Here is a 14266-nt window from a genome sequence, read left to right as displayed (position 1 = left end):
AGAGAGCATTTCTTGATAATCAGTCTCTCGTTTTTGCAGGGTGGCAAAGTATGCCATGCTTGGGAAAACAGGCTACAGTGTATTTGAGCATGTGCTGTGAAAATGAAGAATGAAAGTAAACCACCATGTCCAAACAACCTGAGAACTTGGTGACATTCAGTGGTTCCCATGCAATAGGTGTCAATTTACACCTTTGTGTGTGAACACCGTGCTCCCATATGGCAAACTCTGCCACGGTACCACCTTTTCACATGTTTCACCCTGTCTATTTATCTTTTCTTTAGTGTAAAGCTCAAATAATTCGAATAAGTAATTTATATATGCTGAATATATTGGTGCCATATCAGTTATTGGCTGATGGTAAATGGTCTGATTAAGGATATTTAATTGTGCATGCTCATTTCTCTTGTTCTTGTATTGTTATCGGCAACTCCTGCTTTCTAAAATATCGGCTATCAGAAAATCAGTATTGGTCGACTGCTATTTAAACAAATTATTTTAGTTTTTAGTCTTTTGGTTTTTCTTTAATTAGGCAAATTAAGTTTAGGATTTTAGTGTGTGTCATTTTACTGGTTATTGTCTCTATCATGAAAATAATTATCAACTTCTTTAGCATAATTTTATTGTCAGTGCATCTGAACATTTAAGTCTGCAGTGGCTTTTGATAATGCTTAACCAAATAGGAAAGGCATGACTTCTTATTCAATTTATTTGCATTTTCCAGGTTTGCTCTCAGCCTGTTTGTGTGCAATTTTGTGAATTCTGCTGGCATGTTGAGCCAGTTTGTCTGAAGCTGATGGTGAGCACACCGTGTGAGAACTCTGTTTTGAACTGCTAAAGACTTGCCTCCTCAAATGCTTTGTTGATTGATTCATTGTGCTTATTCTCTACTTTCCAAACCTTCTTAATGAGATTTAAAAACCTCCCTTTTAAACCAGCAGTTCATTGCCAAAATCTTTTTTGATTCAGCATTCTCAGGGCACCTGCTTAAACCTTCTATATTTAGATGGAAAACGCATCTAACAAAGCTAATGATATAAGAGTTTTCCTGTAGTAATATAAAGAGGCTAGTTTTTCCATTCAAGCACTGGCAGTCAGCGCGGGTCACCATTACTTTAGGAGTAGCAGTAGGGTCTTAGCAAGAGTTTGGCTGCTGTCAATAAGGTGCTTGAGTCTGGGACCAATTATGGACCGACCTATTTCACATCACAAATGATTTGTTATTCCAGGTCAGCCAGCACTCAAATGAAAATGAATGGGAGGATTTTATGAGTCTTGAGTCACAGCAAGGGCAGTGCGATTGCAAGCTACCATCTCCTCTTTAATGAGGCTGGAGCCACCTCAATGCTTCTGGTTTAACTCGTTCGGCGCTCTTAAAGGTCTCATATTTTACACCTTTCTGGAGTTTTAATTTAGGATTTAATGTCCTTAAAATTATATATTTGCGGTATAGGTACCAAAAACCATCTAAATATATTTTACAGCTCCTCTCTGAAGAGATCTGCTTAGAAAAGGTTGATTTGGGCCTGTCTAATTAATATTCATGAGCCTCTCTTCTGATTGGCCTGTTGTTTTCTGAGTGACACACGGCCAGGCCAACCAAAATGATAAATAATATAATAACATCTAAAAAACAACAACAACTAAGCCCTCGAAGCTGTTGTTTTTCATCATGAAGGATGACAACGATGAGCGGAATTCTGGAAAATAAATAATGGAACTTTGACCAATGAGAGGACCGTTTACTCACATGTGACTTGTATTAACAACTTCGGTCCACTGAGAAACTTTGCCGTGTGAAAGTGAACCGCACCAAGAATAAAAAGCATCATTGTAATAATTTGAATCCCTGTTTTGGAACAAAACAATCGATCTACAGGTGTGAAACCTACATTAAATTAGATGGCAAGCTTAAAAAATACCTGCTAAATATCTTTCCACTTTTTTTTTTTTTTTTTTTTTCAATACATTTGAATCATGGTAAACATCTTATTTAATTTAATGGGAATGGAAACAAGAATGCAAAGAATAGAAGTCTGTTGGATATGTTTATAAATTTATTTATTTATTCATTTATTTGTTTATGATTCTTCCACGAGGAAAAATATAGTACAAAGCTAATAGCAACTTTGTCTCAGAATTCCAATGCTGTCTCATGACCAATTCGTATTTATTTTATGAGATGGCTAATTCGTACGACCTCACTCAGATGATTTGTCTAGACCCCAATGACGGGTAGGTTTAGGGGCGGGGTAAGGTGTAGGACATTCGTACAAATTCATACGAATTGTACAACTCTTAAAATACGCAGGATTTTGCAAAAATCGTATGAATTGGTACTAGTGAGGTCGTACGAATTTGAATGAACTAGCCAGTTCGTAAAATATGAGTGAGATCCTGCTGCCGATTTTTTTTTACAATTCTTAGAATTCTTAGAGATAAACTCAGAATTTACCCTCAGTTTCACAAACAAGGTTTAGGCCTAATCCCAGACTAAAATTTAACTCTGAGTTGATTCAGATGAAAGAAACTTGCAATAACTGATCTTAAAATATGGCAGTGCCTTTGTTTTGTCTCAAGATGCAAACCAGTATTGCTTTTCTTGTGGCATGTTTATAAAAATTGCTTAAATATCCTTATTGAACTATTGCATAATCTTGTCTTAACCTCTGTGTCCTCTGGTACCTCTCTGTGAAAAAAGGCCATAAACTTACAATTCTGACTTTTCTTTATAAACCCACAGTTCTGAAAGTACAAAAAAATGTGAGAAATTTGAAATGAAAAAAAAAATATATATATATCATGTTGGAAGCATAATTGTGAAATGTAAACTCAATTTTTAGCAAAAAGGTGAGATTAGAATTTGGTTATAGGTTATTAGAATCTGATAATATTTGGCTGAGATACAACCATTTGAAAATCTGGAATCTGAGGGTGCTAAAATACCTAAATACTGAGAAAATCACAATTAAAGTTTTCCAAATGTAGTACTTAGCAAAGCATATTACTTATCAAAAATTACATTTTTATATATTTATGGTTGGAAATGTACAAAATATCTTCATGGAACATGATCTTTACTTAATATCCTTAATCCTCCATTTTTGGTATGAAAGAAAAATTTATAATTTTGACCCATACAAGTTTTTTTTTGGCTATTGCTACAAATATACCCCAGTGACTTAACACTGGTTTTGTGCTCCAGGGTCACATAAAGTACAGACCAAAAGTTTGGACACACCTTCTCATTCAAAGAGTTTTCTTTATTTTCATGACTATGAAAATTGTAGATTCACACTGAAGGCATCAAAACTATGAATTAACACATGTGGAATTATATACATAACAAAAAAGTGTGAAACAACTGAAAATGTCATATTGTAGGTTCTTCAAAGTAGCCAGCTTTTGCTTTGATTACTGCTTGAACACTCTTGGCATTCTCTTGATGAGCTTCAAGAGGTAGTCACCTGAAATGGTCTTCCAACAGTCTTGAAGGAGTTCCCCGAGAGATGCTTAGCACCTTCTGTCTGCGGTCCAGCTCACCCCTAAACCATCTGGATTGGGTTCAGGTCCGGTGACTGTGGAGGCCAGGCCCCATCACTCTCCTTCTTGGTCAAATAGCCCTTGATGCCTTCAGTGTGACTCTACAATTTTCATAGTCATGAAAATAAAGAAAACTCTTTGAATGAGAAGGTGTGTCCAAACTTTTGGTCTGTACTGGACTGGACAGAGACTTCAGATGTGTTTCTGGGTTATGCATACAGTGCATGCCTTAGAAACAGCTTTTTTGTGTGTCTTGCTGCACTGATTTAATTTTCAGCAGTAAATCCCTGTTAATAATTTCTGAGTTACATTTCTAGTTTATCAGCATGAAAGGGGATTTATGGCTTGAGCATTTGGCCTTGGTTGAACCCCATCCAGGTGGTCTGCTGTAAAGGGGGATTGTTTATGCTGCAGGTACTACTGACGTATATCGTACTGGGGAATCTTTGGATCAGATAGAAGATTGTAATCTGAGGCAAAGTGGAATTTTCTTCCCACAAACCCTCAGTGCTACCATGCTTTGGATATGCTTGGAAATATAATATGAATTGATAGCACAGCATTTCATTTCATACATTAAGGGTTCGTAAAGTGAGGTAAAACTGATAAATCTATTAGTGTAGCTATGCTGTGATTACAGTGTGCTTTTGTTGTTGTTGTTGTTGCAATGTTCCTGTCTTTTTCTTATAATTTGGCTCAGTGTCTTCCGGCCAACCCTCATTATGACCCAGTCTCGGGGAAAGGGCAAATGCATTCTGACTGGCATTGTTTAATAATTGGAATGCTGTGTGTGTGTGTGTGTGTGTGTGTGTGTGTGTGTGTGTGTGCGTGCGTGCGTGCAAAGGAGGGAGGGAAAAAAACTCTTCTTGGCCGTTTCCAATAAAAGTGTGCAGTTGATTCTCTGTTCTGGTTGTGCTGTAGCTTTTGGCTGAGTTCCTGTTGGAGGTCAATGAGTGTATTGTGCACTTCACTCGTACAGTCTGTCTGATCCACCCCCCCCCCCCTCCAATCCCTGTGTAAAATGACCTTTTCATCTCAAGCAAAAGATCTAGAGCTGAGATAACAACTCCAGATTCCAAGTTCAGTTCTGTTTTCCCTTCAGTTACGGTGGATCGACTTTACCTGCTTAATAGCATGAAAGACATGGATAGGTTAGAAAAAAAAAGAGCAAGACATAGGAGGATTCCTCAGGTTAAGTGTGTCAGATATGGGGTTTATATAAGATTTGAAAGTTTTACTGATTTGCAGACTGGTAAAAGTGGGTATTTCACACAACGTGTTCATAGAATAAAGATGTTAGGATAAAAAAAATTTCTAAGGTAAAAAGGAACATCTTAAATCCTGTCATGGTTTTATCTTACATTTTTCACCATCCCAGTGTGATGTAATGCTGAATTAATTAGTAATCTTAATTTTGACTACATTAGTTGTTTATTTAGAAATTAGCATTATACTAAATAAATGCTGTAAAAATTGTTCTTTTATTTTTAGATACCTAATGCACTAATATTGCAAAAATGAACTTATTTTTATTTTTTTTACAATGCATAACATGCCAACTTTACACAAGTTTTTAAGTCAAACGGAAACTTTCACCCAACCAAACTGTATAAAAGAATTACATTTTAAAATAGTTAATCACCTTTAAAAAACACATTTAGTGTATCTGTGGAATTCGGAGTTAGCAACCTCTGTGATTTGTTGCCCTAGTAAGAGCTTCAGGCTGTGTGTGTGCGTGTGAGAGAGAGAGAGAGAGAGAGAGAGCGAGAGAGAGCGAGAGAGAGAGATATTGTAGCCTTTGCAATGACATTCTGGCTTGAAATCTAGTCTTTTTGATGAATTTTTGAGCCAATCACCTAAATGCCATGTTTGACATGTTGGGCTGTGTTTGGAATACACCACATGAATGGCCACAGAGTTTATTTTTTATGCATTGACTTTCACAGGTGATTATGCAGATTTAATCTCATAATCACCTCTAAAAGTGAGATGCATATCCTAAGAGTTATTTGCTAAATTTCAAATAAGTGTCACTGTCCAAAAAACAAGCCTCCAATGAGAGCATATGCCATTTGGTTTTTGGCAGTTATGCTTGTTAAACTGTTTTGAATTGCTAAGGAATCATATGCAGTTGAGAAAACCTCTTACAAGCGGAACATCCCATAATGGTTTTCTCCCTCTTCTCACTGCCAGTGGGAGCAAATGAAGGCACCATACTAAAGAGACCCTTGCAAGGGACGATAGCTAAACATGACACGGCACGGCAATCAATCTCTGTAATATTTGTATAGCAGATGTTGTTTTGGGATCCGGCGACCTAGGATCGAGGTCAGTCATCGTCTGGCCATTAGAGCCGTCACACAGCGTTGGGGCGGTGGGTTGGGGGGGGGGGGGGTTCATTTGCTACGAAACCTTAGCATACCGATTGTTATAGAGCTTTGTCAGTAGGAGCATGCTAAACCATTGAAAAAAAAAAACTAGTATGTCTTCAATGTTTTTTTTTTAGTCCTGGGTTTACAGGTTTATTGAAGAAGACTTCAAAGTCAGTATGTGATCTTAGATTGAGATTAATAATCAAACAAAAACTGACTATATTGTCAGTTTAATATTGAGTGTGTTTCATTATATTCAAAACATAAGGAAAGAGCAAGTTCCTCTTTTTATTTGACATTGTCTGCAGGTGTCCTTGTAACCTATAACGCTTAACAGTACATGTTGACTAATTGGTGATGCTGTTAAGAAGCCCTTTTGGGATTTGGAGAGCGAGACAAACAAGTGTTCCCATGGGACGTCACCTGACCTAAACTACTGGGTGTTTATCCTGAAATGTCTAATTGGGACCAAAGCTGATGTTTTGTCTTTTGTCACTAAGAGTGTGTGTGTGTGTGTAGAAGAGAGAGAAAAAAGGCTGAGATGTATCTGATGAATAGCAAGGCATCGCTGTAAAACAAAAGTGTTGGTGCAGATAATTTATTCACTGAGGAGGTTTAGTGTTTTGAAATGATGATGATGAATGATTTGTGTAAGCAAAACCAAATGTGCTTTAGAGCAGTTTATTTTTATAAGTGGTGTCTCTTGATGAAGGCCATAAATTAAAATAACAAGATGGAAGCCCATTGCTTTTATGTTGCACAAAGGATTTAGCCATAAAGACATATAAATAATGCAATTAATCAGGGAAGATGTGTCATACGTTCCAGGTCGTTTAAATGGCAAGTCTACATGCTAATAAGTTCCCGGGAGAGGCTGTGAACCTTTTTAGAAGGCCTCCTTGAGATCGTGGAGATGAGGAGTTTATTGCAATGCTTTAACATGTATTTTTACTTGCACTGAAGGCTATTGTTCACAAAACCTGCTGTGTCATTTTTTGGAAAGGGATTAATAATTTCATTGAGCAAGGATGTTTTAAATTTTTCAAAAATAGCAATTAAGACATTTTATAAATTCCCCAAAAAATTTGTTTCTAATTTAAATAAATCGTGTTCTTATGAACATTCTAAATATTTCTTGACAACATATCAACAAATTAAAATGGTTTCTGAAGGATCTTGTGACGGTTGAAGATTGATGGCAGCTGAAAACTCCAAATATATATGCCAATATATAATTTCTATGAATATTTATTTATAATTAAATACAAATTTTAAAATATATTAAAACAGAAAACAGTTACTTTAAATGGTAGTAATAGTACTAATACTTCCATTGAATTTTTGATCAAATAAATGCAGCCGTGTGAGCATAAGAGATTATATATATAATACATGCACACACACACAAAATGGGAAAACCCTAAATCTACTATGCTAGGTTTCTTTTCAATAATTCGGAACAGACAGTGTACAAATAAAAAAACTAATTCTACCTAGATGTGAAAATACTAAATATTCTGTTAAATTATAATATAATATATATCTGCAGTACGTACAAGAAATAAATACTTGAAATATATTTGATTTAGTTAACAGATAAACAAGAGAAAACAGTACAGGACATAACGTAGCCTGAATATGCTGAATTAAAGTTTATTTTTGTGAGACTTAATTTCTTCAGAGAAACAAAACTCCAGAAAGCAACATCCTCTTTTTTTTCTTTATTTTACAAAAGCACAATGTTTTGTTTTCATTATAAGTGTACAACTTTTTACAGTGATGCATTATTAATAAGACAATAGGAGTGTTTTAAGCTGATTCTGTTTGTATATCAGTTCCAGCATTGCTAACTTTTTATCAAAATAAAATACAGTGAACCAAACATAAGCGTGCCCGCCTCTGTGTCACCATTGGAACGCGATTGAAGTTTAAAGCCTACTTTTGGCCTAAATTACATAATTAAGAATTGTTTAGCATTTGGATACATCTCAAATATGAAAATATTATGGAATATTTGGATTTGTGCATGTATACACTCTATAGTTATGATTATATATTTACAATATAGCAACACCTATTTGTGCCTTATTGCGTTAAGTATTGATTTCCATGCTAAAATTAAACCATCAGTCTCTCTTTTTCTCTCTCTCCCTCTCTCTTTCAGTGTGCAAGGATCCACCATATAAAGTTGAAGAGTCTGGATACGCTGGGTTTATCTTGCCCATTGAAGTTTACTTTAAAAATAAGGTACTAATGTTTTACCTTTCTTTTGTGGAAACCTGTAATTGTGAATTATGATCTCAATAATAGCATGTTTAATCTGTAACCTAAAATTAAACCAATCCAAACCGCTATGTGCATTGAGTTAATGTAACATTCTTGTCACTTTTCACCAGGAAGAACCGAAAAAAGTGCGCTTTGATTACGATTTGTTCCTGCACTTGGAGGGTCACCCACCTGTCAATCATCTCCGCTGTGAAAAGCTCACCTTCAACAATCCTACTGAAGAGTTCCGCAGGAAGCTGCTCAAGGCTGGAGGGGTACGAACCGCCTGGGGATGGGCGTGGCTTACCTCAGGGAATGAGATGGGCGGGCTTTTGAATGATCGGAGTCATGTGACATCAGTTTCAGAGCTAATGTACATCTTTGTTGATGGTTGTGAAAATATTTGTATTTAGTAACTGTTCCACAATTAGTCATTAAATCTCAAAAGTGTCCATGCAGGGGAAATGACTAGTCAAAATACGTCCCCTATTTTTACAGGTGAAAAATGCAAGGATGTCCCCTGCTGCTTGTCTCTGCTAGTCCTAGCAAACAGTCCTCCAGAGATGAAAGCCTTTGTCAGGCAATCTGTCCTAATGGAATTACTGTTCCCATCAACCAAGACAATAAGTAACTTTACAGGATTTGATTGGGCTAGTCTTAACTTGACCATCTATCACTAGAGGAAACCGGAGTTGTCTTTGGCTCAGTGCCAAGAGATCCACACGCTTTTTATGAATCAACTGGCTTGTATTTATTGGTTTCGTTGATCTCTGATGTGTTTTGAAGTTCCACCAGCAGTCGTGAACTGGGACACTTTAACCCTTAAGACATATTTGAATAAATTATTATTCTTGTGAGGGTCCTCTGTGCAGTTTTAGCTCGCCCTCTCTTGTCTCATCCCAGTAATTTGAATGTTTTACTGCTAGGGCTATGACACCATTTCCTTTGGTGCTTGTCTGGCAGGAATCGAAACAGTTTATTGGCAAACGTTGTACGGGAAGTTGTTTTAATTAAGAGAGAACCATTCACTAGAGCAATATCAATTTAGCGAGGTGGTGACTGAGGAAGGTCCTTTCCAATTTACCTGATTGTTTTGGCTGATGAAAGGCATTTTGTCGTTACGTCAGGCCAGGAGTGAGCAGAGTGTTTTTAGCCAAATAGATGTTAGAGTGTGTGTGTGAGAGAGAGTGTGTGTCTGTGGTGGATTGTGTTAATTCATAGTCTATATTTTTAGACTGTAATATCTATACTTTGTCATTGACAGCAACGGGATCCTCACAAAAGATCTTCAGAGGACTCTAAAGTAAGGACAAACTCCATTTTCAATGTTTCATTGTGTTTAACAGAACTTAAACAGTATTTTAAACAGAAGTTGACCCTATTTTCATTCCGTATAGTGAATGATTGACTTGCACGTTACTTTAAATGAGCAAAACAAATTTTTGTTGTAAACTTCAATGCATCTGAAACAACATTCCTGTTGCACTTTGTAACATGGCACCTCATGTCAGTAAACAGATAAAAATAATAGATTCTAACATATAAAAACATTTGAAAGCTGTGCAGGTTTTTTGTTGTAAAAAAAAAAGTTGCTTATGCTCACCAATGCTGCATTTATTTGACCAAAAATACAGTAAATTGTAATACTGTGAAATATTTTTACAATTTAAAAGAACATTAATTTAAAAGAACATTAATTTAAAAGAACATTAAACATTACAATTTGTAAAATTATCAATAGCTAGGTTTTCATCGAGCTATTTTTATGCTCATTTTCGATTATTACATAAAAAATGCTGGATGGAAACGCCAAGATAAAGTTTTTATCCTGACAAGAAAAAATGTGCATAAACTACGATGGAAATATGTTTACCGAATAAATTCCACAATGCACATTGAAAAAGTAATGTGACTTGGCATTATGAGATGGGATAAATTGACTTAACCAGGAGACCGATCTTATTCATATGCTGTTTTGGTCATTATGAAATGCCTGAGGAAAGTCTGCCATCAAAGTATTTCTGTATAATAACTGTCTTACATGACTGCATCCACTTCTAAAACCAGTGAGCGCATTCATTGTATTATGTCTGCTTTCCCTGAAGCCCAAATAATTTTCCTTTGGCTTTTGTCTCATAGGTAATGGTAATGCAGGAGGGCTCTACTTCTCTGTTCGGGCAGCATCTAAAGCTGCCCACATTACCCAGCAGCTCATTAACATTGACCTTCTCTGATGTGAAAAAGAGCAAGTCTTTCCCAGGGTCAAAGGTGAGTGTGGATCCCCGAGTTTGAGAGTCTGAACTTTGGGAAAACTTTGCATGACTTTGTTTGGCATTTGAAAAATTCCCAGTTCCTCCAAGGAGTCCTGCTTAATCCTGCATATTTGGCAAGTTGAAAGACGTTAGGGGCTATTTAACTCCAAGGATTTTAAAGATGTGAAACTTGGCTTAAGTCGAGCATTTCTTGGCTGCTGAGAAAGCACATGCTAGCATTCCGATGACGTAAACGAACTCACCAGGTGTCCCGTTACAACGGCGCTCTGCATGTGCGAAAAGATTCGTATCTAGACATACAGTACCATGTTTACAGTGTTCCAATGCATTCCTGTTAATCAGCCTGTAATGGCATTTTAATTAAAGAAAACAATCATTATTAAAAGAAACAAATTGATAATTGAAACCCACAGACGCTGCAGCTTTTATTCATGCATCTATTAAACCACATTAGCCGGAATGCTAGTAAATGTTGCTTGACTACACGCTGCCACGTTTCTTCAATTTTCGATTTATTCTAGTCTCCTGTGCAATATCACTTAGCCGCTAAGGAGCTTGTTTTGTATGCTAGCTCTTACAGTGAAGTTACGAGAGTCCCCAGTGCACATGGAAACAGTTCCCAATCTAAACAGGCCCTTGCATGTGATGGATTACTGACAGATCAAGGGTCGTTCGCAGCCAACCTCCCCTGCACTTCTACACCGGGCGCTTTAGCAAAAACAAAAACGACAATCTGCGCTTTGTTGTCCTTCTCCCCTTCCTCCACTTAATTTAATGTTATGGTTGAAGATTTTGAAGGTTGATTGATTGCCAACCATTATAATTCCTGGAAAAGTTTATTGTGACATTGATGAATGCAAAATTTGACTTTTCTTGGATAAATATTCGTAATGTTTTGCCGTTAACAAAATGCACTAGCTGCAAAAAGCTCTTATAGGCGCTGGTCATTATGATGATGGTAATTCATTTCAATAGAGGTTTCCACTCCTTTGTGTGCTGCCAAAATGTACTGTAACATGTTGATTATATATGATTGTAAATGTAACAAGACTATCCATAAACTTTATTAAGCATAAATGCATTTGACATGGACACTGCTGTCTCTGTAGTTTTACAGCCAATTAAAACCATTTTACCTTTGTTCTCAATGTGTTTAAAGTGGGAAAAAAAGGTTTAGTCCATTTCTGTATCAGGTAGAACAATATAAGTTGGGTTTAAAGGTAGTCTGGGCAGGTTGTAACACCTTTTCTGTCTAGACTGCTTTACTGCATCAATGACTTATTGACAGGGGCTGGTTATCTTGACCTGAAGATTGGATAACCCTGTCATTAAAGTCAACCAAAGGCTTGTTGCTTCAGCCTAGTGTTTCCTCCCAGATAGCTCAGAGTTTCCCCTTCCCCCAGTGAAATTATTTTTAGGATCTTTCTGAAAAATTGTTTATGGAAATGCTTCACATCTGGGTTTGCTTGTTTGCTTAAGCACACCCATCATTTGTCAATTGTAATGGTAGGAAAGTTGAACATTTGAATATTTATAGCAGTTGTTTATATAGTACTCTTCATTTCACTAACAAAATGTATAGAAATGGGTTTTGACCAGGTAAATACTATGGTATATGAATATGGCTGTGCTATACACTATCATTCAAAAGTTTGTGGTTGGTTAGTCAAATTTCAGCAGCCATTACTCCAGTCTTCAGTGTCCCTCAGAAATCACTCTAATATGCTGATTTGGCGCTCAAGAAACATTTCTTATGACACGTAAAATGGTTGTGCTGCTAAATGTTTTTTTTTTTTCTTTGAAGCAATTATTTGAAATAGAAGTCTTTTATAAAATTATACATTTCTTTCCTGTCAATTTAGATCAAATGGATACTCCACCCCAAAATGAAAATTTTGTCAATAATCACTTATCCCCATGTTGTTCCAAACACGTAAAAGCTTCGTTCTTCTTTGAAACACAATTTAAGATATTTTGGATGAAAACCGGGAGGCTTGTGAAAGGTCCAGAAAAGTATGAAAAACATTGAAAAAATAGTCCATCTGCCATGATTGGTTCAACCGTAACGTTATGAAGCGATGAGAATACTCTTTGAATTAAAAGAAAACAACAAAAATAATTTTTTATTCAACAATTCGTCTTCTCTGTCTCTCCCCACATCACCCTAGTACCATTTCGGAGAATATGAGCTGAATGCAGGATGCTTACGGCCTTCAATTTTCATTCATTTTGGGGTTAAGTGTCCCTTTAAATGAATGTATCCTTGCTGAATGGGGGTTAATGTCTTTAAAAAAAAAAAAAAAAAAAACTACTACTATCATAAGAACATATATCATCACTGTAAAATGGTGCCGTCACAGTAATTTTTTTTTAAGATTATTTGCATAGCCTTCAAAGTAAGTGGCTTTATCTTTCCTAATATTGTCGAATTCTCATTACAGGACGGGTCCAAAAGCAGCAGTGCTCTTACAACCACAAACAACATCAGCAGCAGCTCCCTCAAGCTCCACAAACCATCTAAGGACCACAAGGACAAGCCTTCCAAAGACTCAAAAGAGTCCAAAAGTGCCTTCAGAGATTTCAGCAAGGACTCTGGAAAACTCTCTAAAGATTCTAAAAAACCCAAAGAGAATCAACCAATTCAGGAAGATCGACCCGTTCCCCAAATGGGATTCAAGGAGCCCAAGACCACGTCGAAAGAGCAACGGTCATCGGATGGTAGCTTCTCAAGCTTGGGACAGAGTAAACGGCGGCCTGTGTTGGACAGTGAAGGCCATGTTACCAAAAAAAGGAAAAGCAGTTTTTCAGAGAGCTCGCAAAAGCAGCAAGCTTGTCCTGCCTTGCTACAGCACCACCATACGGATAAAAAGGTTTTGAAAGACAAGCCGCAAATCCGGCCTAGTAGGTTACAAAACACTGAACTTTCAGAGAAGAGAAAACCGCCAGCGTTACCGCCCTTCCAGGATGTGTTGGATCCGAATGACTCGGACATGGACGACAACACGTTCACAAGATCAGATGTGAGTACATTTCTAATCATTATACTTGAACATAACTGCTGGTTAGTTGTCCCTCAAACCAGGTATTGTAATATCTGTAAGCATTAGGTGAGCTTTACCATTACCTTTATGGAAATAAAGTTTGCTAGTAGCAAAATAATCAAACTGAAGCCTTGTAATGATTGTTTAAGGCACTACAGGAATCCATAAAATATTGGTACCATACTGCTTATCATTTTTTTTATATGCATCGGTTGATCTAGTTTTGATGTGTGAATGGAAAAATATTTTTGGTGGCAAATGCATATTAATTTAAATTCTATATACATATAATATTATTATATAATAATATTATGATAACTTGTTGCATTTAAATGATTGCTTTTAGTTTTTAATGTTTTATTTTTTAAATGTGGAATTTTAATGTAGACCATTTATGAAATTATGAATCAGTCAATTGGTATCGGTCTGAATTTTAATATTGTGCATCCCTAGTTCAATGCATAGTCATTGTATAGGTTTGCAAAAAATCTGTTATGCCCCAGTCTTATGGAAAAGTACAATGACTTTCAATAGTTTTTGGTGTGAGTTTTTGTGTTTGAATGATGCGGTTGACTATTAGCAAAGACCTTTTCTGGGACGTGGGGTTGTCTGTTAACATCAAACAGAAAGGTTGAGACACAGGCTCTTAGAGGGCTGTGATAATAGAGGTCTGGTGAAAGAGGGGATCTAATAAACTTGGTGGGTGTCCAGGAGCTGAGGCCCCATTTGTCTGGGTTGGGTGCAGGAAATCAGTGCCGCCCATTGCTAGACC

General features: G+C 36.6%; 1 protein-coding gene across 2 annotated transcripts in view; it reads left to right on the top strand.

Moving 5' to 3' along the window:
• LOC113105529 (protein AF-9-like) overlaps window positions 1–14266 on the top strand; it is a 45629-nt gene that overhangs the window by 18375 nt on the left and 12988 nt on the right. For both annotated transcript variants that reach the window (XM_026266628.1, XM_026266627.1), the window contains exons 3-7: window positions 8080–8162; window positions 8312–8455; window positions 9445–9483; window positions 10320–10448; window positions 12895–13473. In XM_026266628.1, coding sequence (XP_026122413.1) covers window positions 8080–8162; window positions 8312–8455; window positions 9445–9483; window positions 10320–10448; window positions 12895–13473 — 974 coding nt within the window. The remainder of the gene's footprint in view (window positions 1–8079; window positions 8163–8311; window positions 8456–9444; window positions 9484–10319; window positions 10449–12894; window positions 13474–14266) is intronic.

This window comes from Carassius auratus, chromosome 7, assembly GCF_003368295.1.
Source record: "Carassius auratus strain Wakin chromosome 7, ASM336829v1, whole genome shotgun sequence".
NCBI classification, from domain to species: Eukaryota; Metazoa; Chordata; class Actinopteri; order Cypriniformes; family Cyprinidae; genus Carassius; species Carassius auratus.
The sequence above is the reverse complement of the archived record's forward strand: the minus strand, read 5'-3'. Positions and strand labels throughout refer to the sequence as shown.